At 37.3% G+C, this 24,178-nt stretch overlaps 1 protein-coding gene across 3 annotated transcripts in view; it reads right to left on the minus strand.

Moving 5' to 3' along the window:
- Positions 1-24,178, minus strand: part of GPD2 (glycerol-3-phosphate dehydrogenase 2) — a 140,665-nt gene that overhangs the window by 61,633 nt on the left and 54,854 nt on the right. For all 3 annotated transcript variants that reach the window (XM_047082915.1, XM_047082916.1, XM_047082917.1), the window contains exons 3-6: positions 22,229-22,400; positions 9,692-9,816; positions 8,299-8,396; positions 7,056-7,219 (exon numbers count right to left, since the gene is read on the minus strand). In XM_047082915.1, coding sequence (XP_046938871.1) covers positions 7,056-7,219; positions 8,299-8,396; positions 9,692-9,816; positions 22,229-22,400 — 559 coding nt within the window. The remainder of the gene's footprint in view (positions 1-7,055; positions 7,220-8,298; positions 8,397-9,691; positions 9,817-22,228; positions 22,401-24,178) is intronic.

Here is a 24,178-nt window from a genome sequence, read left to right on the forward strand (position 1 = left end):
CCTTAAATTTCAAAGGTTATATACTCACCTGGTACATATCTATTTGCATAAAATTTTCCTTTCTCCTAAGAATGTTTTGCAAATTTTTTTCTGGAAGAATCTGCAAATTTATATATATATATATATATATATAAAGAGATATTGGTACAACTGATGCTTCACTTTATGACATGAAAAGTAGAAATTTGGTGAATTTTATGGATATTATAGACTATGGATATTGTAGAATATCCATAAAATCGACCCAAATAAAGCAATATTTAAATAATGTTTTATACTTATGAAGTTATATTTATTAATTCATTTAGATCTCAAAACACACTGTGAATGAGGTATTATAAGCCTAAATTCATAGATTTGTAAGGTGGGACTCAAAGCTCAATAAAGTTTGTAAACCTAAGTCATGTACTTACATATTGCTGAGTGTTTCAACTACACTATGACACTTTGGAAAGCAGTTTTCAAGTATGACTGTGATTCTTATATTTGTGGGACAAGTTATCATGCCCTTTTCGACATTAGTTTTCTAAGACTCATCCACGTTGTTCGGTTTAGCTGAGTTCATTCACTTCCAATGCTGTTTTACTCCATTATGTGAATACACAGGTTATTTATTCATTGGTCTCTTGATGGATATTTGAATTATTTCCCTTTTTACATTGTACCCTGTGCTTCAGTGAACTTTTCTGTACATATCTCCCTGTGGACATGTGTCAGAGTTTCTCTGGGGCACACATTTAGTAACAGAATTACTGAATCACAAGGTGTGTGTATGGTTAACTTTATTAGAAGTGTTTGTTTTCCCAAGTGTTTATATCAACTTACATAATACATCATCTTATACTAAAAGCAAAACTAACCAATAGATTATTTTCAAATACATTTACATAAGACAAAAAAAGATGACAGAGGATAATAAAAAAAAAAAAAACTTCCAATAATAAAATTCATAATAGCAGTAATTTCTAGGAAAGAGCCAAGAGGATGAAATGGGGTGTATTCACAATTTGAAGTCACAAATAGCCTCAATGTATTGATAATATTCTTGGTTTTAAGGTCACTTGTGGATTCCCGGGTGTGTGTGTGTGTGTGTGTGTGTGTGTGTGTGTATACATCTCTCTCTCTCTCTCTCTCTATATATATATATATATATATTACACACTATAAGGGTGTGAAAGCTTAGTATATATAGATGTGTATATACATATAGCTGTGTACATATACATATAGAGATGTACATATGTATACATGTGTATACATATATATACATATATACGTATACATATACACATACGTATATGTGTTAACTATATTCTTTTATATGCATCAATATTTACATAATATTTACATAATTTTATACCTCAGTGTGTACAATAATAAGGATCTTAAAAAGAAGTTAGGAGCCTTGAGAATTATTGGCAAATACGACTACTTTACATTTTAAAATAAATTTATTATATTTTTTTAAGATGGAAATAAAAATAAAAGCAAGAAACAAGTTTTAATGTATCATGCCAAATTTTGATAATGTTGAGGTTCCCAAGAGAATACTCCCTTTTTGTCAATAGTTTTTAGAACCCTCAGTCAAAGTTCACAGAAATTGGACCTTGAGAAATGAAGGAATGGATTTGGTGATGTTTCCTCTTCTGGGGGAATTTTTCCTCTAGCTGATACATCTATCTTGAAAACATTCAAATTAGTCAGTTATCAAAGACTTAAAATGATGACAAATTACTAACCCAGTGTTTCAAAGAAGAAAAATTAAGTCCAGTATTCCCCAAAGTAAACATCAGCATATAGCCCCAGTAAGTAATTTATTGATAAATTAAATACCTGCAATATTGTACTTATATATAGAAGTACTTGAACTTACATATTACAGACATTTGGACCATATGTAAAAACAGACATTTATAAGGCATTTGATAGCAAAATATCCAAGCAGACGTTCTAATATGTTCTTCTACACCCAGGAGATGTTCTTGTGCGCCCCAGAAGTCTCGCACCATCAACTTTAGAGGTCATCGGAGCAACCCTACAAGGATTATATTAAGGAGCACATAGCCCAAACTCACAGAACAGGACTCTATTTTGTTTGTAAATCCCATTATTTGGTTATTTATTCAACCTATTTCTATTACTCTGAAGAAATTAATGTGTCTGTCAGATTAAAGTTGGTAACACCCAATCGGTTCAACAGCTGTATTTGCAAATAGGGTAAATGAGAATTAAAGGCACCATCTTTAGGTTTGACTTATGTTCCAGGGACTCAAAGGAAAAACAAAAACAAAAGCATAAGACCAAAAAAGAGAAACAAATCACCTTTGTGTTATTGGGTAATTGATTTTTTTTTTTTAAGGTTTCCAAGTAGATAAAATCAACACCTTAAAAGACTTGCCTTTAACCCAGGATTTCTTTTATTTAAGCATACAACTGAGGGTGCCTGCCTAGAGGAGTAATAGTTTGTTCCTAACAAAAGAGTCTGGATTCCACAATATGCCTTTTGCCAGAGGCATCGTTCCCCAAAGCGCACAGCTAACTGCATCTCCTGCTGTACCTGTAACAATTTAATTGTAGAAGTCAGCCTAGTCAAGCATCTCCAGCTCATGACTGGGAGACATGAAATTCATTGTCATTATTGTCCCTGTCATTTTGGATCATTATATCCTGCTGCAGAATTTTCCTCACTTCAGTGCATTTTTACCTCCAGGAGCCAGGGATTATAGCTGAGGTTGGGGTGGGGGCAGGACCGTGAACTACATTTACCTCAGGGGAGCCAGAGATTAAATTGGCTTTGCTCTCTCACGAGCTGAATTCATCTATTTGTATGCTGTTGAGTTTTAGGCTGGAATAAAAATGAATATTCTAGTGAAACCTGGGCTTTAATTCCCCCTTTGAAACATGGATATAACCGACTTTTATTTACATTAGGAAAGCTAATGTAATTTCCTGTAGGTTGCGATTTTCATATGTGCATAAGGAATACTTAAGGGCATCATTGGGTATGAAATAACAGACATCTCTCTCTGTCAGTGCCTTGATGCTCACAAGGAAGAATTTAAAGCCATAATTTTGTTCTCCAGTCTCATCTTATAGAAGCTTAATGGCTGTATTTAATGGTTTTAAATATTTAATGATTTTTTAATTATATCTCATGTTATGTGCACTGGATTGGATAACTGGAGTCCAACTAGAATGGCAGCAAAGAACATACTCTGGAAACAGATAGACTGAAGTAAAGTTGACAGAGGAAGGCAAAATAAGTTCCTGAAGAAACCGGCACCCCCTCCTGCGCTGATTCCTATCTCATGGCATGCCGAGTTGCTCAAGAGTGTCATGCCTTAAATACTTCTGGCTGACTTAGGAGAGTTGGAGCAGCCGCCATACTACCTGGTACCCCCTTACTAGAGGTAATGACCATGGCCGGCATCAGCCGATGGCTCTCTGGTAGCAGAAGGCAAGAAACAGGTAAGCACCACCAGGATTACGTCTCAGTCATAAAACCAGTGAGTTGACTGTGTGTTTTCTCTAACAGAATAGATGAAGAAAATATAACCTGATCTGTCCCTTCCAATCCCAACTTTCATTTCATATAAATTTCACTGAGAAATTTGACATTTACTTTGCACTGAAAAAGATGGTACTTATTCCTCCATATGGGTGAGTTTGTTTTTCAGCACTTAACAACAAAATATGGCAATGGATCATACCTATGCCAAGCACATAATAACCGCTATAATTACTACATTTGAAAGTATGTGGAATTTATTTTATTACCCGTATTGACTTTTGTGGAGGAATACATTTTGCCTTAATCAAATGCAATGGCCATCACTATTTATTTAGGATGAACTATTCCTACGAATAATTAAGAAAAACTATGTTGATCTTTGTACATTTTGTATGTCAGAGGGAACACCTCAAGGCCCTAACATCCAGCCTTGTAGGAACTTTAAAGACTTTCTCAGCCACTGGTCTAAGGTAATGGCAATGTTTACTGGTTTGACTATATTTTCGTACTGTTATATTTTACTTTTCATTGGTGCTGAAATAACTGTATAATGAATTACTAATAAGAGTGTTTAGTTAGCCTAACTTCTTGTAGCAATGAGAAGTTCAATTTAATTACTTTTGCCACTTTTTCATAATCAAGATTCTCCCAAGTTGGGAGTTATAAAAATTATTATTTCTGCTCACTTTAAAGTGGTTAATTTTATGTTATGTGAATTGCACTGCAATAAATTATTTTTCAGTAAAAAAGGAAAAAAAAGTTATTTCCAGCAGCCCAAATTCATTTTGACGTTATTTGGGTAACTTATTACATTCTCATAATGGTCAGTGATAAAGAAGATTTTTTCTTTTCTTGTTAAGAAAGTTTTACCTTATAAATTACAATGTATAGACCTCATTTGCAATAGTAAATGTTCCGGTACCTTTTCCTCTCTGAAATACTTTGGTGACAGGATGACAATGTTCCTTTTTGGTCAAGGGGTAGGGCATTCCTTCCTTTCTCTGAGCACACACTTACTACATGTAATGCCCTTACTTATATGCTCCTTTCTACCTTACTTCCTCATTGATATTTAATTTGCTCATCACACCATTAGGTAAAACAGGAGTTGCTCTGTCAGTGAATACAGTTGTGAAACCATAAAACTATACTTTGTTGCACATTCTTGTTTTGCCTCACCTCAAATACAGGACATAGCTGGACCTGTATTATTTTAGAACAAGGATATAAATATAAAATTAAATATAAATATAAATATAAATAATCTCAAATGACTAGAATATAATTATTTTATCCCTTCAAGATTTAAGATTTTTATAGTCAACTTTCAAATACAAATTTGAAATTATTTTAAATAATAATTTTTATATTTTTCAATAATTCTTGCCGAACTCATAATTTTGCAACCTATAAACAAGGTATGAAATCCAATTGTATTATATTATATTTTATTTTATTTTATTTTATTTTATTTTATTTTATTTTATTTTATTTATTTATTTTGAGAGAGTGACAGAAAGTGCAAGGGAGGGAAAGAGAGAATCCCAAGAAGGCTTCTCAACACAGGGGCTCTATCTCACGAACCATGAGAGCATGACCTGAGTAGAAATCAAGAGCCAGGCACTTAACTGACTGAGCCACCCAGGTGCCCTAAAACCCAATTTTAGATTAAAGAAATTCTTCTCTTGCTTCTAATTAGATGATGTTTCTTCTGCACATGTGACATAAATTTCCCTTGGTTCCTCTATGTAGAATCAATAAGAATCTGTAAAAATCATAACAATATCAAACCACCGAAAAACAGGATGCCACAAATTCAGATGTGACATCCACTTATAGTCCTCTCAAGGAGATTCAGATATGCACAGGCTAAAAAATAAAACTAGTTAGTGTTTGATACATCACATGGTAAAGAAAATGACCAAGTATTTGAGAGGGTTTAGCCAGGAGGGATGGGTAATAAGAGGCAAAGGGCACAAACACTTCCTTGTCAGGATGGGAAGGATGCCATTTGCAGAATGCCTTCTTACTCCTCCTGGACCCAAAACCTCTTTAATATAATCACCCACTAAACTACAATGGATTAGCATTAAGGGTCTGATGTAGAGAAAGCAAATTCACAGTTAAGGTTGTCCTTTAACATGTAGGCTCAACAAGGGCACCAAAAAGTAGTTAAGTGCCACCCCCCTGTGGTGCTTAGATGCTGGAAGGCACTGTAAATTGTGAATTCTCTAGCTTTTAATGTTTGTCTAAGACCCTTAACATTTTTCCAATATTGTTGCTCCTAGGACATTTTCTTGAGTTTGTCCCTGTTGCCCCCTCTGCACATATACATTCTGCATTCATACATGAAGCATGACAGACAGCTAAATTGATTCAGAAATCTAACACTGAGAAGAAGGAAAAAGGTGGGGGTAGGCTTGAGGATATCCTATAATATAAAGTGTAAATATCAAAGTCCCCTGAAAACATACAAACAAAAAGAACAGAAAACAACAACAACGAACATTTCTTCATGCTAAGAGTTTAGATATGTAAGATGAAATACAAAGGTCACATAATGGGGTTAAAAAAAAAAAAAAAAAAAAAAAAAACCAACCCACTGAGCTATAGAGCCCAAGCTGTCTTTTGTGACACAAAATTTCCAAGACTTTCTGAACGTGTACAATTATCTGTGTCCAGCTATTTATTTTATAAATAGACATCCATCCCTGGACTATTCTGCGATTCCATACACCCTTTAAAACCATAGTACAATTTCACAAATGGCTTTTCCTGTTTTGTTTTGTGTTGCATTGTGGTCCATCTGGAGACATATTAAGTGGTTAAGTCCTTCAAATAAAAGTGTATAAAATTATATTGTGCACATATACCCATACCCACCCACACACACAAAGAATGAACAAGGAACACATGGCAAATGGATATTAGATAATGTTTCTGTTAGAAAACATTTAACAACAAAAAAATAAGCAATAAAAACTGAGGCTTTGGTTTAACAGATGCAATGTTCATCTACCTCATCACATAAATTATACGTTCAAGAATTGTGTCCTGTGCAAAATACAAACATGTCGATTTCAGCCCAGAGGGCATTTTTCTCTAGGTTTATAACCCCTTGAAAATAGAGGTTTCATCTAGAAAACCTAACAGATATTCAGCTGCTTTCAACGTTATAATATATTCATAAGGCAAGTATTCACTGGCAAACGTGGAACAAATTAAATGGCATGAGGGTGCGGCCCAAATTCATAATGATGGAAAATGAACCAAACCAACCATGAGACAAAGTAGAAATCAAAGAAGAAAAAGAATACTCAAAAACTGAAAAATGTTAAAATCAAAACACCATGAGTAGTGTTTCAGCTAATATTAGACAAAGTGGTGTGTGTGTGTGTGTGTGTGTGTGTGTCCACACGCATATGTGTTTGTATGTTGTAGAAGACCAGCATTAAAATTAATAATGTGAAACTATCTCATTAAGAACATACTGTAAGGGTCATGAGTAAGAGAGAAGTGCCTTGTAAAAAGAAAAATCACATACCGTCATAATAGACGATTGCTCCTACCAGTTTGTCCTTCTGGAGCATTGGGAAATGTTCAAGGGCTCTCGATTTGCTGAGGACATAACTGCTTTTCAGGCAATTGCTTCCTGCAACCAGATCATATAGCTTGATTCCTACCCAGTAATAAGGTAGCTGCCACCACCTATGGCATAAATAGGGGGAAAGGTTTCTTGAGACACAGGGTAGAACATTTAGAATGTCACTGTAAGTTACAATATACTTTGCATTTAAGAAAAGCAAAGTATATCTAGAGGTGTATTTGTTGCAAAGGAAACAGGAGGAACTACAAAACTGTTTTTGACACCAACCAAGCTGAATTATATAAGAAAATGAATCAGTGAGACTCTAAATGAATCATCCCTAAGGCAGTGCTTCTCGACCTGGCTGCAGATGAGAATTCTCTGGGGAGAATTCTCATGAACATAAACATACATACAGATACCTGGGCCTCATAAACATAACATACACATAAACATACATACAGATACCAGGGCCTCACAGGTCTAGAGATGAGAGTTGGGGGTCTGGGTGACTCTAATGTGCAACCAGGGGAGAGAATCACTGGCTTGAGATGTCCTAAGCAATCTATGACAAAATATGGATGAAAATGATAAAATCTGTTTCTAGGCACCCCAAACCTCATGTGGCTAGCAGTTACATAATCCACTGTCTCATATTACCTATATTCCAATTTAAGGTGACTTAATGGACCAGCTCTAACAAAATCAGGAAAATTGGGTTTTATAGCTTACCATCCAACACCTCTGAACCAAACTTCGGTTTTGGCTAACTTGGAAATTTAAAATGAGCCAAAACGGTTTAGGCTTGGAGTTGGTACATATTAGGTTCAGATTTTGCAGCAAGGTACTTTTAAGCTGTGCATTTTAGTGCGCAAATGACCCTCTTCTGTTCCCTGGTACAAACGCAGTCGCTCGTCTTTAGACTCTCAGTAAACTGGGGGAAGAAATACTAATTATAAATATAGAGGACAACCGCCTTGGCCTTCAAGATCTAGCCCTTAGAGTTGGGTCAGAAAAGGGCAATTTAGGAAAAGCCACACTTTTAAACACAACAAAGGCAAATGTTTGAAAAGGATTAAAGATTAGGACCAATTAAAAGTACATTAAGAAATACACACTGAGGAACTATTTCCATTAAAACTGTGTTCTTCTATTGACCTCAATTAAGCAAATAGTATATAGGTGATATCAAAAGGCTTACTTGTAAACAGGAAGCATTATAGGCAACGGAGCTGATAAATGGGGAGCAATTTCTAGTAGGTTGGCACGCTCGTGAAGGGCTTCTTTTACCATCCTATACTGAAAAGCAAAACAGAGAAAATTAGTTTGGCAGTAACAGATCATAATATTTTCAAATGGCAAATAGACACCCTGCCAACTGATTGATACACAGAAACCTCTCTACCTCTGAGTGAGGATCGCTCCCTCCTAATCAAAGTTCTAATAATACATCATGCTGTCAACCTGAAAGATTTTTTAGAAACCTTAACTGTATTTGCATAGGAGAAAAACATGCTGTCAGAGTTCCCAGGTGTAAGATATTTTCCCGACTTGAGTTACAAGATTATTGTAACAATTTATCTTGCATTCTCTGTATTGTCCGCTTTCTCAGTCCTCTATAATATTTCCCCATGTAAGAAATAACAGATTGTTCAAATTCATGCTAAATATTCCCTTCCTGCCTCCACTAACACAAGCAGAGATAATACTTAGGAGTTGCACAGTATTTCACAGATTACAGAAAAGCGTTTGTCTTTACTCCTTTCGTCCTCGTTATGCGTCTCTAAAGAGCTAGCATTATTATTACTATAACACTAACTTAAAAATGAGAAAACTGAGGCTCATAGAAATGGAATAAATAATCTGGAACACATCACAAGTCATCTGATTCTAAGTCTTATGCTCTTTTCTTTGCATCCATCATGATGCCGAAGAGACACGTAAGAAAAGAGGACACATTCAAAACTGACAATGTCAAGTTAGCACTGCTCTGTTTTTCATGTACCAGAAGCAGATAGGGAGTTCAGCTGATTTTTTTTTTTTACCCCTCTGGGAAATGTCATCTTCCACACTGCCTTGGCAGTTTTCAAATGGTGGCAGACTGGACACAATAAAGTGTGACATAAGAAAAGCATGACTCAGAACATCTTCTCCTTAGGAATATGTCAGTGACAATACGAGCGTGTGATTGCAATTACAGTTAAGAGGATCAGTTGAACACTCCTGTATTACAACACTGCCCAGAAAGTAGCAATTTGGTAGCCATTGGCAAAACAAACAAATGAAAGAACAAAGAAACAATCGCAATTGTTAAGAGGCAACATATCCAAAAGTGATTTTGTAAATTTGCTATTTTGACATGCCTGTGTAGAAAAAGCCCCTGATCACCCATAAACATGATGCTACAGGAAAGAAATGACACACCCCTCCCGAAAGATACTCCAGCAGAATACACACTAAATAGGTATTTCCAACAGGAAGAAATGTTAAAAGCCATAAAAAAAAAAAAAAACAAAAAAAAACCACCCTGATTTAATTGGGTAGAAAAAAGCATAGTCGCAATTTTTTGTTTAACAACCAGCATACACAATTACCTGCTCAATATCCAACTTCATGATAGCCTTCTGAAGATATCTCACACCACCATGGATCAATTTAGTGCTTCTGCTGCTGGTCCCTGATGAGAAATCATCTCTTTCTACAAGGGCTGTTTTTAGTCCTGTGTAACCAGAAAACCAAATTAACTTCTTAAATTACACAATTTGTATGTAATTCATTAAAGGCACTTCTCCAGGGTAGAGACAATCACAAGAAAAATTACTCTGAACATGGATAAATTTGTATTCAAAGTGCAGTACACTGTCTATATTATAATGAAGAGATTTTAGCCTCGTCCTGGGGGAAAAGTCAAACCAGAACTAGAAGCATATTAAACTGTGAAGGAATCACAACTAGAAAATATGACGATACAATTTCATGGCAGTAACATACTCTGGGGCACTGAGAGGGTCAGAGGAGAGCTGGGCACCCATCCTGACCCACGTGGAGTTAAGGCAGTGCTGTTTGGAAGCCTTGAGGAACTCACCTTCATGCCTCACCCCAAGCCTTTCACATGTTCCAGCCCATCATCTCCACTCTACTCTAACACATCATGCATAAGTCTAGACCAGACCTCTTATGTGTTGGCTACTATTTCTGGAATGCTGTTCGAGTGGGTATAAAATGGGAAAAGAGACCAAAGGTATCAAAAGAGAAAAGGAGGGAAGAGAATAACCTCTGGCTTTGAGGGATTTATGGCCTAAGACATGCAAGCACAGTATTATGGAATTACAAAGAAAAATACAAATGCACCCAGGACAAATATACCCAGTGCAGAGTATCCACGAGGAAAGAAAAGACAATATTCTTGGTAAAGGTGAGGCTGAGCAAAGATAGGTTGGGTTCTAGGAGTCATGTCTCTGCCCCTTTCTTTGAGGGTTGTGATAAATATCTAAGGGATGAAACTAGCTTTTGTTTGTTTTCTTTTCTTTTCTTACAGAGACTCCCCTGCTTCTTCCAGATTGGGTAAGACCAACAGTACTACAGGTGCCACATACAGGTAGAGATGAAACCCCCACACTTCAAAAGGCCCAAAGTATACATCAGCACCAAGCCATGAGGAGTTCTCCTGGCCTGGCATACTCTTAGGAGTTGAGAGAATGTCATAGAATTCAATTACAATGAGAATATGTAATGGAGCAGTGTGGGCTCACAAAGCTCAGATAAGAGAATCTGTGCATGTATTCAATTCAGAGCCATTTATTACATTTAATACCAAAGGGTCGTTTTTATAACTTTTAACAGTTTAAATATCTTACCCAAATGTCATCATAAAATCAGGGCAATTCCCTTGACTCAAAAGGACAAAATATTTGGAAACCACGGAGGGAAAGTAGAGAACTTTGATTCAAGGGCAAAACTGCTAATGCTCTAACTAACTAGCAAAATAACACAGAAATTAATAGAGATTACAGACTTCATCTTTGTGAAGCATTATGCCAGACAAAGATCTGTCAAATTCTCAACCATGGAAACTCTATCCAATATGCTTAGTAAATTCAGTACTGGATGTATTAAAAAACAACAACAGAAAAATATATCGTTAGTACATGCATTTTAAAAGAATACTGAGATCCTAAGTGTCAGGTGAAGTGTTGGCATTAGAAATAATTAGGTGTGGGGGCTCCTGGCTGGCTCAGTAGGTTAAGCATCTGACTCTTGATTTAGGCTCAGGTCACGATCTCATGGTTCGTGAGTTTGAGCCCCACATCGGGCTCTGTGCTAACAGTGTGGAGCCTGCTTGGGATTCTGTCTCCCGCTTGGGATTCTGTCTCCCTCTCTCTGCCGCTCCCCTGCTCCTTCTCTCTCTCTCTCTCTCTCTCAAAATAAGTAAACAAACATTTTTAAAAAATGAAATGAATTAGGCATGGACCAAGCTGTCAAGCAGCTCCCAGCCCAGAGAGAGGTAAGTAAAGTGTAGCAGTTTTACAGGTGCTAGATTTTGAAAATACAGAGGACTCTTATCTTACTCTGGGTTAGAAGTTAAAATCAGGCCATAAACCTAAAACTGCATAGTCAAGATTACATTTGTAATCTCTTAAGAATGCTCTCCCTTGGTGAGATTTTTCACCTTTCCTTAGTAAGTCCAACGGAGAGATCTTCTTCCAGCACTAAAATAGACCGTTTTTCCTTCAACTGAAGATTAAATGAGGGAGTTCACTTTTATTTTTTTTTATTTTTATTTTTTAACGTTTATTTATTATTGAGACAGAGACAGAGCATGAACAGGGGAGGGTCAGAGAGAGAGAGGGAGACACAGAATCCGAAGCAGGCTCCAGGCTCTGAGCTGTCAGCACAGAACCCGACGCGGGGCTTGAACTCACGAACCGCGAGATCATGACCTGAGCCCAAGTCGGACACTCAATGGACTGAGCCACCCAGGCGCCCCAAGGGAGTTCACTTTTAAATGGCATTTAAGAGCCAGATTCTTTACACTATCGCTCCCACTTAACCTTGGAATCCCAGTCATGACACCAAGATGCCCACACCATGGCACACAGGGACATAATACAGAGGGAACCTTCCCATCAGCCATGCTTCCCACCTGGGCGTGCCCACAGGTATCCTGTAGACTGTGGGAAAGGACATCATAGACAGTCCGCAGTAATCCCCACTTCCTAGCATGGAATGCCCTGGAGTGTGGGCTGGACCCGGTGCCTTGCTTCTAGCGAAGAAAAATGCAGCAATAATGGCATACCACTACTGTGATTAGGTTACAAAAGACTGTGATTTCTGTTCTCTCTCTTGCCCACGCTCTCTCTTCCCCTCTCTGGCTAACTAGGATGAAACAAGCCATCATGTTTTGAGACCGCAGACGAAAGGAGCCCCCCACCGGCAACAGGTCACAAGAAATCAAGGCCTCAGTCCAACAGCCAGGGAGGAACTGAATCATGCCAACAACTACATGAGTTGCTAGGAAGGACTGCAACCTGTTTGAGACACAGAGCCAGAGAACTCAGGTGAAGGCACACCCCCAGATCCCTGACCCACTGAAATTGTGTGATAGCAAATATTGCTTTAAGCCACTAAATTTTGGGGTAGTTCATTGATGGCACGATTCCCTGTGTGTATAATAACTGTAGCCTCAGTGTAAGTTTTTAATTGTCCCTGGGACTAGGGTCTTCAGGAAAAGCCAAGTTTACAGTACATGGGTAGAGGAGAGGGAATTATCACCGGCGAGAAATGGCCTAAGCCAGAGAAAGGCAAGCGCTTGAGATGACCCGCTAAGTTTGAGGCTGCTTGTCACTCAGGGGCTGTGGACAACGGGAAGGAGATCCAGCGGGAGGAACAGTAAAAGGCAGGAATAGTAAAAGGGCCTTTCGTCTACACTGGAGATTTGGACTCTGTCCTCTGGGCCACTCTTTCTCACAAGCAAAGTATTATCTGAGTCTCCTCAAAAGGAAAATGCCTCTGAGAACATGGCTTCAAGTCACATACTGGTTTGAGAAGCAAATGCTTTGTTAGAAGGTACGAGATTTGGCATCAATGCCACAGAACAATGAACCGGATGGCTGTACTCAGTCACAAATTATGCATTTTGAGGAAAAGCATGCTGGTTGATTCTTTTTTTCTTATCATAAAAAAAGAATAATAGTTAATTTTTTTTTTCCAGAAATTCTCAGATAGTCTTTTGAGAAATACTATTGTGCTATCAGGGGAACCATCAAAGTGTTTGAAGCTAAGCTATCAGATTAATGTTCTAGAAAGATCTCTCTGTGGGGGTGGAGGGTCGGTCTGGAGGGAGAGAAGAACTGGAGGTAGACTACTTAGGGGACATGTGTCATAGAGGAGGAGCGGGGCAATGAAGAGGCCAGCCTCACAAGGCAGAAATGGTAGCAGAGAGCGATGTGAAGAGAGAATTTTATGGGCTTGTGTCATCAGGCTGGATTTTTTTTTTTTTTCTTTCCCAAACTGACAGAGTGTGAGGCAGGGAAGCTACTCTAGGAATTAGCAAGCCATCTCAGGAGGATATTTCAGGATATGTAAGTGAGAGCTAACACTTTAAAGCCTCAAAACTGCTTTTGCAAGTATTGGACATTTTAAAAAAGTTATTCACATGTATTTATGTGAGAAACCCTAGTGAATACCAACAAAAGTTAAAACGGGCTTCTCTGTCAAACCAGGCTGTTTTGCTTGTCCTATTATTTCTAGTGTCATACCATCAACCCACCAGAATTTCTGGAGTGAAATGATACAGCTTCTTCCAGAGCAAAAAAAAAAAAAAAAAAAAAAAATCCCAGAAAAATTTAACCCTTAAAGTTCCAGCTATATTGATGTATTAAAGCACCATGTAACCTAAAAGTATTACCAAAAGTTTTCAGAACCACACACACACATACAAACCCTCAGATATTTGGAAAAAAAGAAAAAAAATTTTAGATTTTCAACTGCTATTATACACTAAATGTTTTCTCATTTTTGTGGGATGAGAACAATGGAATGAGGGAGGAGGAAACTGATGCAAACTCAAGACATTATTAGAAGTTCTAACAGCTTCCCATAAATATATTTTTAACTGACTGACTACAGCAAAGATCATGGAATTTTAAAAAGCCTTACAGTCTTACACAGTCCTGTTATCTAATATGTTCCTTTCTGTGCACCTCTCAAAACTCCAAAATTTTCCTCCCCTCTAAAATCATGGATCTGAACTTTTAAGGGCTTAGTTTTCTGATACTTTAAAGCAAGGAAGTGAAAAGAGAGTACTTTTGTGCTTTCTTAAGGTGAACGAACAGTATTTTTAAGTGATATTCAATGCTAACATTTAGTGTTCTCAGGTAAGATAACTAAGTTTGAAGGACATCCAAAATAATGTACCCACGCTTCAATCAACTGCTGGCTGCAGATTTGAGGAGCTCGGGAAGATCTTTCCTCCAAGTAGAAAGAATGACCTCCCCACATGCCAGCGCGATGGAGGGCAGACCTCTCTGTGCATTTACAGTAATTCAACTAAACTAGTTCAAGGTTTTATGAAAATAGTCTTTGTTTTTTGTTTGTTTGTTTCTTTTCTTTTTGGCAGTTACTTGTTAAGGACAGCAGTGAGCTCTATCCCTGAGGAGATAAACCAGAACACTTAAGAGTGGTACTGTTATTTTCTTTTTTGTTTTAACATTGGTTGCTTTTAATACATATTCACAGGGATTTCATGACAGTGGTGAAGTATTAATATTTGGGATGAAATTACTCTGAGAATCTCAGGTGGACTAACAAGATTAGCCACAGGGGAAGAATAAAGGCAACTGAAATCTGCCTTTCTGTCATCTTCAGCCCATCCCTGAGCAAGTTCAAATTACAGGGGACGCGGGGCAGGGGACTTGAACTAAAGAAGGCTCTTTACAGCTTTGCCTTTTCCGACCTGAGTGAGAATGTCTAGCTACCAACCACTTCTAACTAAACCAATTTGTGGCCCAAGACAGTTGGATGAACAGAGGAGTAATGACCTTCTAAGGGGAAGAATGGTGCGACATTTAACTTTCACAACATGATAAAGAACAGAAGTATACTTTAATACCTTTTACTGATTATCTTATTATGCATGAAAACATGCTCAGTATAATAAATGCGGAGAAGTAAAGAGAACAAAATAAAACTCTCCTGTAATCGCACGGCTTAGAGATAACCACAGTTGACATTTGTGAACATTTAAACGCTCACATTTTCTATGCATGTCTATAATCACATATGTACATTTTTACAAAAATAGGACATATTCCATTTTTTTCATTCAATGTTATTTATTGTAAACATCTCTTCATGTCAATATGTATTTTTCTATCATTTCATTTTTAATGTATGAATAGTATTGCATTAAATATTTACAATGATTTATATCCAATTCCCTATTTTTGAACATTTGGGTTATTTTATACCTACATTATCACAGATAGTACTGCGACATATTTTCATTTAAACTCTGCATTTTTAATTATTTCATTAGAATAAATTTTCAGATATGGCATTATTTAGATATTTTTAAATAGAAAGGAGAGATTAATCCCTGTGAAATGCATAGCAGAAGCACCAACACAACACACCAGTCAAAAAATTTAGACATCTGTACATTAGTACCAGAGCATATGTATTAAAGCCACATGCCCCATGAAGGATAAAATGATGTCATTTAAGGAAAGGAAAGTTTCTCTTTCTTTAGAAAAGCTTTGGGCATTTACCTCTGGACTTCAGAAAGCCAATGCCACTAATAAGACAAAGGACTATCCCAAAGGCTGAACATTTCATATGAAGGATCAATTTCCAAAAATAAATAAATAAATAAATAACACTCCCCTCTACAGCTACAAAGTAATCCTGACTTCTTAATCCTTATAGTCTGAATACTATGCTTTTGGCCTAGTTTTTTTCCAACAATGAACGTTAGCATTTTACAGAATTATAGAATACTGGATTGATTATTTAATACCTATTGCTATTTTTACATCAGGAAACATAAACTATTAATGGGGATAACATGTGTGTTCCTTAAGTACACACAGATTGTAGAGTCACAAAAATGCATTCAGCCATAACATTAAACAGAATAATACAGTTATGAGGGAATATGCGAGTTGCCTGGTTGCTTCTTCTTTTTACTTTTTTATTATAAAAACCGCCAATGTTCAAAAAGAGGAGGTATAGGGGCGCATGGGTGGCTCAGTCGGTTGAGCGTCCGACTTCGGCTCAGGTCATGATCTCACGGTCCGTGAGTTCAAGCCCCGCGTCGGGCTCTGTGCTGACAGCTCAGAGCCTGGAGCCTGCTTCGGATTCTGTGTCTCCCTCTCTCTCTCTGCCCCTCCCCGACTCATGCTCTGTCTCTCTCTCTCTCTCTCTCAAAAATAAATAAACATTAAAAAAAAGTTTTAAAAAAAAAGAGAGAGAGAGGAGGTATATCCAAACAATTTAGAGGGATGAAAAGAGAAACTAATATACCAATGGCTTCCTAGTTACACAATCCAGATGTAACCAGTGTTAACTATAAACATGTCCCATCCATACTACCAGAAACCTTCTATGCTTATGAAAGTATACAAGCTATGTATCTTTTTGCTTTAAACACAAATACAATTAACAAACTCATTCTTCACAACTTGTTTTCCAATTTATGATACATATTAGCCATCTTCTCTGTAAATACTTATAAACTTCTTGGATAACTGAATGTACCCAATTTATTAAACCAGACCTCAGGTTTTTGTTGTTATAAATTGCTGTAAGTAAAATTTTAATCAATATGGCATTATGAGTTCAGCTTTGAACTCCTCCTCTTCTCTAAATACAGCAAAAATAATTTCTCTCTATATATTTTTAAAGAATGTGGTTGACTCAAAAATAAACACACTATGGATCAGAAACATAACAGAAACTCAGAGCAGAGTAGTTAGGCCAAAAGCCCCTGCCTTGCTGGGCTCTGGGTCTACAAACAGGAAAAGGCCACCCAGATTTCAGTTCCTGAGGGGCAAGAGGAATACAGGTCTCCCTTGCAGGGAGAGGTAAGGAAGCCAGAGGAACCAGCTGAATGCTGAGAACTGAAGAAGGGCTTGATCCATTATGAAGAGCGGTGGAGAGGCTTCGGTGACCACTGCCCAGGGCTGTGGACTACCTGCAGGGAGTTATCTGGGAGGCAGGAAGTCAGAGGCAGAGAGCATCACCCAAGCCAAAGCACCCCCAGCTGGCTCAGCAGTTGGTCTGCAGGGCGTCCAGCATCAGCACAGAGCAGGAGCCTCAACAGGGCCCTGGGAAAAGTCTCTCTGATGGGACTCGAGGGTAGAAACAACTTTATGTATACAGTTTAAGGTGCAGAAACACACAGTGATACCAAAATGATTTAATATGAAGGGAAGGAAGGGAGGAAAAGAAGCAAAGTTAAAATGTAAGTAAAAAATACAAAATAAATGCACATGGTATCCCAGTAAATGGAACTGAATCAAATTCCACTTTTTTCTCTATGCTTAAATAGATAGCCTCTTTCAATGGACTAAATTCACCTGGTTGAAGATAGATTCCAACAGGAATTAAAATTAAAAACTTAATAAAAAATAAAGGTAGATTCTACCTATTAAGCATTAAAAAAAAAAAAAAAAAAAAAATCCAGGTGTGCCTGGCTGGCTCATTCAGAAAAGCATGTGACTCCTGATCTTGGGGTTGTGAGTTAGAGTCCCATTTTGGGTGTAGAGATTATGTAAATAAACCTTAAAAAAAAAAAAAAAACTAAAAGAATCCAGATACATGCTGTTTATTATAGGCATACCTAGAGCAAAAGGATATGGAAAAGTTCAACACAATATGAAACAAACTCTGTCTCATAGGTTATATTTTCCCAAACTCATATGTGTTCTTTAGATTTTTGCCATAGATAAATTTTAATTTTTATGAAATCAGATTTAGCAAGATTTTCCAAAAGGAAAATGGCATTTTTGGTGTCCTGCTTAAAAATACCTTTCTTATGCCAGTTTTTGAAATATTTACATATACTTTCTTCTAATAGTTTTATGGCATTTTATTGTTAAATCCTTGGCCCACATGGAATATGACAAATAAAATACATATATATACATATATGTATATGTGTGCATATATATGTATGCATGTATATACATAAATACATATATATATTTAAATATGTATAAAAATCAGGGGAAGTAGATACTCTCACACCACTTATTAAATAACCAATAATGACAGATTTGAAATTCTGCCCTTATCATATTCTAAATTTTATGTATTTAGATCTATTTCTAGGCGCTTGGTTCCACTTATATCTCTAGCCCTTTGGCAAACTATTTTAATTAAAGTAGCTTTATAATACACTTTAATATCTGATAGGTCTCTATCTAATCCTTTATCATTATTCTTTTTTCAGAATTAATCTGGTGAATCTCATAGGCTTATTTTTCCAGACAAACTTTAGCCCAGTTTTTCAAGTCCCGCCCCCAACTCCTGTCAAAGAAAATCAGTACATTAATTAAAATTACACTAAATTACCAACAAATTTTAGTAGGAATGTGCAATCTGGTCCAACCAGGAGTGTTCAGGAAACAGCAAACTTCCATAGGTCACAAATCTACTGTCCTAAAATAGGATTTCCTCTTCCCTCATGGCAGTAGAAGGGGGTAGAAGCAGAAAGGGGTGAGGGTGGCCAACGTGTAATTCCCAGAATGCACTGTCTTCCCAGGCCCTGCCTCTTCTGTACTTTCTCTACAATGCACACACTTCCTCCCTTTCACAAACCTTCACTTGTACGGAAAAGTGTTACTGGTGTCTTTCGTTAATGTCTGAGAACCTTGCGGCTCTCTATAAGGTTGAGACACTTGTCAAAGCTCACAAAGCTAGCAAGTGATGAAGCCAAGAACTTGATCCCACTTCATTCTAATTGCATAACCTGTGTCCTTAATCACAGGGCTATCCTGCGCTAGACGTGCAAGAACCGTAGTGAGAATTCAGGAACTACCAGCCAGATACCATTCGTAAACTAAAAGTAAATACACAGTTCTGAAAAAGAGAACTACAATTAATGTTTCCCTCCAGCAAGAGGCAGCCTTCTCTGGAATTTTAATTAAAAGCCATAAAGGCTAACTTTATAAATTCGATTTTAAACCAGAAATGTACTAGGTGATCCCTGATACATGTAGGTAAAGTCACATAAAAGAACAAAAATAACTGGGGGAAAAAAAAAATCTTGAAAAACCCGAAGGAGTGATTCTATTTATCAGATTCTTCTGGTTCCAGCTCTCTCTGGGGGCAGAGGGCCTTCACCTGCCCAGATACTAGACACGGTGTTAAACAGAGAAGCGATTTCTATTGCTCCTAGAGACTGACAGCAGAACGTGACAAGAACTGTGCATATTATGTTTATAAAATCATATTCCCAAATGCAACAACTGAAAATCGATTCCCCAGAAAATGCAGAGGGTAAGAATGCAAATAAATGTTCATTAGGAAGACTTCATGACTTCTTCTCTGCCTTCTATAGTCTTTTATCCATTACCAAAATTGCATTTGGGCACAGTATTTTATCAAAAAGCTTGTGCAAACATTTCTATACAAGCCCTTTAACATCCAGTGGTTCCCCAAAACTTTGATGTCCTGAAAAATCTAATTATTACTGGTAACTTTAAAAGATCACAGTAATTTATTTTTGTCAAATGTGACTAAAGATTAATGGATACAATCAGGAATAATTTGGTAAAAACATATCAAATGCAGAGAAAGCAAAATTTGTTGTTAAGTGAAGCATCAAATATAATAAAAGAGCAAATTCCATGAATGAACAGCAACAATGCACAATTCATTAACCAAATGCCCATGATTATTTCACACTTCAGAGGGCTACTGATATGATCAGGAATTGTAGTAAAAGGATAAATACAGATTAACTTCAGTATGTCTATACAGTTTAATTATAAATCCTACCCCCCAACGGCTACCAGCATAATAAAAGAAATACAAACTAAGGTTTCTCCACCTCTTTTATAAGGAATATTCCACAGCTACGAAATTTCATATACATATAATAAGATATTCAATTGTTTTTAAAGACAGTAATTCTTAGCTGCTACTAACTACAAAAATTTAAAATCTGGTCAACATTCAGGCTCTAGGGATCCTTCTCTTCTCAAAATCATCCTCCTCACCATCATCACCATCATCACCATTACCCACATCATCTGCTAATGCACCAGTTCATGTCCAGATCACTACCGAATATCCTTCCCTGCCCAAAGAGAAAATGTTAACTGTTCAGCAAATACTAACAAATCATATGCTCCTGGAGGACAAAACCACGGCGTATGAATCTTTTTATTCTCAGAGCTTGGTCAGTATTTGACTCAAACGGTTTTACTTTAAATAGAAACACAAAATAAAACAACAACAAACAAAAAACTTGAAACCTAAAGAATAATTAACTAGACTATTTTTGGGATGAATTCTTCAGCCATTAAGTACAATGAATACCATACACGTAAGAGTAAATTCCACCAGGTATGAAAGGTAACTAAGTCTAAAATGGCTATGGCAGTAACTTAAGCTGAGAAGAATTATTCCATGTAATAAATTATTACCATCGAGTACAAAACTGCAATAAATATTGAGCCTTACACAGTAACTAAAATAATCCAGACTCAAAATTCCTTGCAGCAGTGCCCAGCCCAATTGGATACATCTAAGGATACCACAAAGAATTTCTCCAGGAGGAATGGTTCTAAAAGTCTTTTGCCTCCATGTTAATAAGGGCAGCTATAGGGGTGCCTGGATGGCTCGGTGGGTACAGCATGCAACTCTTAATCTCAGGTCATGAATTCAATCCCCACGTTGGATGTGGAGCCTGCTTAAAGTAATGATGATGATGATGATGATGGCAGCTATAAATACTACCTATAATTTATTGAGCTTCTATTTTGTGTGACAAGCACTATTTTAAGTCATCTTCATGATTACACATTTAATGCTCCCAACAATCATTCAAAGAAGGTATTTTTTCCTTATTTGGAAGACAAGGAACCCTCCAGAAATGAAGGAATTTGCCCAAGTAAATGCATGCATGTAGTCACATCTATAAATACATCTGATAAAGCTGCTGAGCCAGGATATGTGCTCAGATTTCCGTGACCCAAAACTCCACACTAATAATACCCACAGGCAAAAATCAAATTATTTTATTAAATATATCATATGGAACAGCATTGGTGTTCCATACTAAAATTTCACTCTGTATATGTCATGTTTCCATTTTTTTTTTTTTAAGTTTCTTTATTTAGTTTGAGAGAGAGAGCCTGTGCATGCACACTAGCAGGGGAGGGGCAGAGAGAGGGGGAGAATCCCAAGCGGGCTCCATGCTCTCAGTGCAGGGCCTGACACGGGGCTCGATCTCACCAACCGTGAGATCATGACCTGAGCCGAAATCAAGAGTCAGATGCTTAACCAATGAATGAGCCACCCAGGCACCCCATGCTTCCATTTTAAAAGAACATTTCATCATGTCTTTCCTAATGCTGACTAATAAGATACCTAAGAGAACTACAGGTTAGCAAGTCTTTTCCATCATAAAGTCACATAAACTCGAGTCTCCCAAACCGAAGTCCATATTTCACTGGAAAAAACACTTTTAAGAGATACAAGAATAAGAAGAATTATTTTAATAGATTAACTCATTTTACTAAACCTTTTCTACCCTTCACTGACATACATGTGATTTCGGATGATATACAAATATTTTTATTTCATTAAAATGTATTTACTTTACGTGATTAGAAAGAAACAGCCAGAACATCAAATTAATGAATTCAAAGGAACCTAAAGTCTCCTTTTTAAAGAAATTCATTTACGTGTAAAACACAAGCTATGTTTAATTTTCAAATTGTGCAAGTGCCTATATTCAAAAAATACGAAGGTGCCTCACAAAGGATGGAAAATCAGGAAGTACAGCAGAAAAGGGACTTTACTGGCATGCACCGCGTGCCGCAGGCTTGCCTGTAGGGGGGGCGAGAGTGGAGGCAGACGAAACCTTTACCTGTTACATGCCCATCCGCGCTGGGACTCACCTCTGGTGACAGCATCCAGGGCACAGCCACATCCCGTTGCTCCACCTCCGATGACGAGGATATCAAATTCCGCCGTGTTCTGCAAACTCAGTAGCTGAGCTTCTCGGGAGGGAGGCTCCCTGTTAACAGGTTCTGAAACGCACTCTGCTGCTTGCACGTAGGCCAGGTTCACCTGGTGTAAAAGTCCACAGCCCACTGTCAGTTTTTCATGTGCAAAGCCAATGTAATACACCCCACGGTATACTAAAAGAAGAGATTTGTAATGGAGACAAGCAACACCAAAGCAAGACCATAGTCCACAGTCCACGTGCAGTTACAGGACCAACTGCCTTATAGAAAAGTCCTTAAAATCCAGGCGGTATTTTTTTTTTAATTTTTTCAACTTTTATTCATTTTTGAGAGACAGAGAGAGACAGAGTGCAAGCGGAGGAGGGGCAGAGAGAGGGGGAATTACAGAATCCGAAGCAGGCTCCAGGCTCTGAGCTGTCAGCACAGAGCCAGATGTGGGGCTCGAACCCACGAACCGTGAGATCATGACCCGAGCGGAAGTCGGATGCTTAACCGACTGAGCCACCCAGGCGCCCCGAGGTGGTATTTTTTTAAATAAGTCCCCGGCATGGAACACCTGATTCCAGACTCAATATCTCAACTGCTTGTTTTGGTTTTATAACTAGCCAAGTTCAACTATTCCCCACACTGTACAACAATTCCCAAATACCTAGTCTAAGATAATTTATAGGAGAACATAAGGAAATGTTTTATCCCGTAGCAATAATTCATTCAGATAACATTTAAAAGTGTTGAAAGGAGGAGGAAAAAAGCACTTTATGCCCTTCTGCAATTTCTTAAAAGTATATGTTCTTTATTCCTTGATTCCTCTGACAAAAATAAATTCTAGAGCTTGGACGTCTATGAGTTTAGGTCACTATAATTAAAAACAAACTGTTTTTAATTAACAGTTTTAATTAAACTTCTGTTTAATAGAAGTTGTTGTCATGTTTAAATAATCAGTTATGGCTGGGGTGCCTGGCTGACTCAGTCGGTTAAGCATCCGACTTCGGCACAGGTCATGATCTTGCAGTCCATGAGTTCAATCCCGCATCGGTCCCTGTGCTGACAGCTCAGAGCCTGGAGCCTGCTTCAGATTCTGTGTCTCCCTCTCTCTCTGCTCCTCCCCGACTTATGCTCTGTCTCTCTCTGTCTCTTAAAAATGAGTAAGTGTTAAAAAAAATTTTTAAATAATCAGCTATGGCCAATGGAAATAATATTTTTTAAGGATTTTAGTCAGAGGTTTCCCCTTAAAATGTTTTAATATAAAATTATAGATTCTATATATTTAATATACACTATTTCAATTTTTGAAAGCTTTAACAATAAAATAATTAGTGTCAGCTCTAACCTCCCCGCGAAAGATAATGACCTTCCCTTTTTCTAGTTTTTCTTTCGTTAGAATGAACGTTGTTATCCTTAATAAAAAATGATGGTCTTAAAAAAAAAAAAGTAGCTACCAGAAGTTACAGTGAAAAGCCTAGAAAAATAGATAAGTAAAATGTGAATATTAGGTTTGATCACTATAATGAATAGTGCTGGCCAGTGCTGCTGTAACAGTTACTTATCCACAGGTATGTGATTTGTATTTTTCCTTCCTCTAAATCACAGCATCAGTGTGATGCTGGCAATGTCTTCCCGATTCTGCTGACGGGACCACATACGAAGCTCGGAACCACAAGGCCCGAGCTTGTTCAAGAGAAGGTGATCCTAATTCCACCCAAGGTATTGTTCTGATAGACGATTTTTTTTATTCATTTAAATAAAATAAACCAAGCTGTTTCTTAAACTTGAATTTAGTTATTGTTGGGCTTAAACTTGAATTTAGTTATTGTCGGGCTGATTGGATTTCTACAAAAATAAATCTAGAAGCCACAGGGTACATTGAAAGAAACCTGGGTC

This window comes from Lynx rufus, unplaced genomic scaffold (assembly GCF_022079265.1).
Source record: "Lynx rufus isolate CCGP_SWC_20201006 ecotype Redwood Valley unplaced genomic scaffold, mLynRuf1.p SCAF_2, whole genome shotgun sequence".
Lineage (NCBI taxonomy): Eukaryota > Metazoa > Chordata > Mammalia > Carnivora > Felidae > Lynx > Lynx rufus.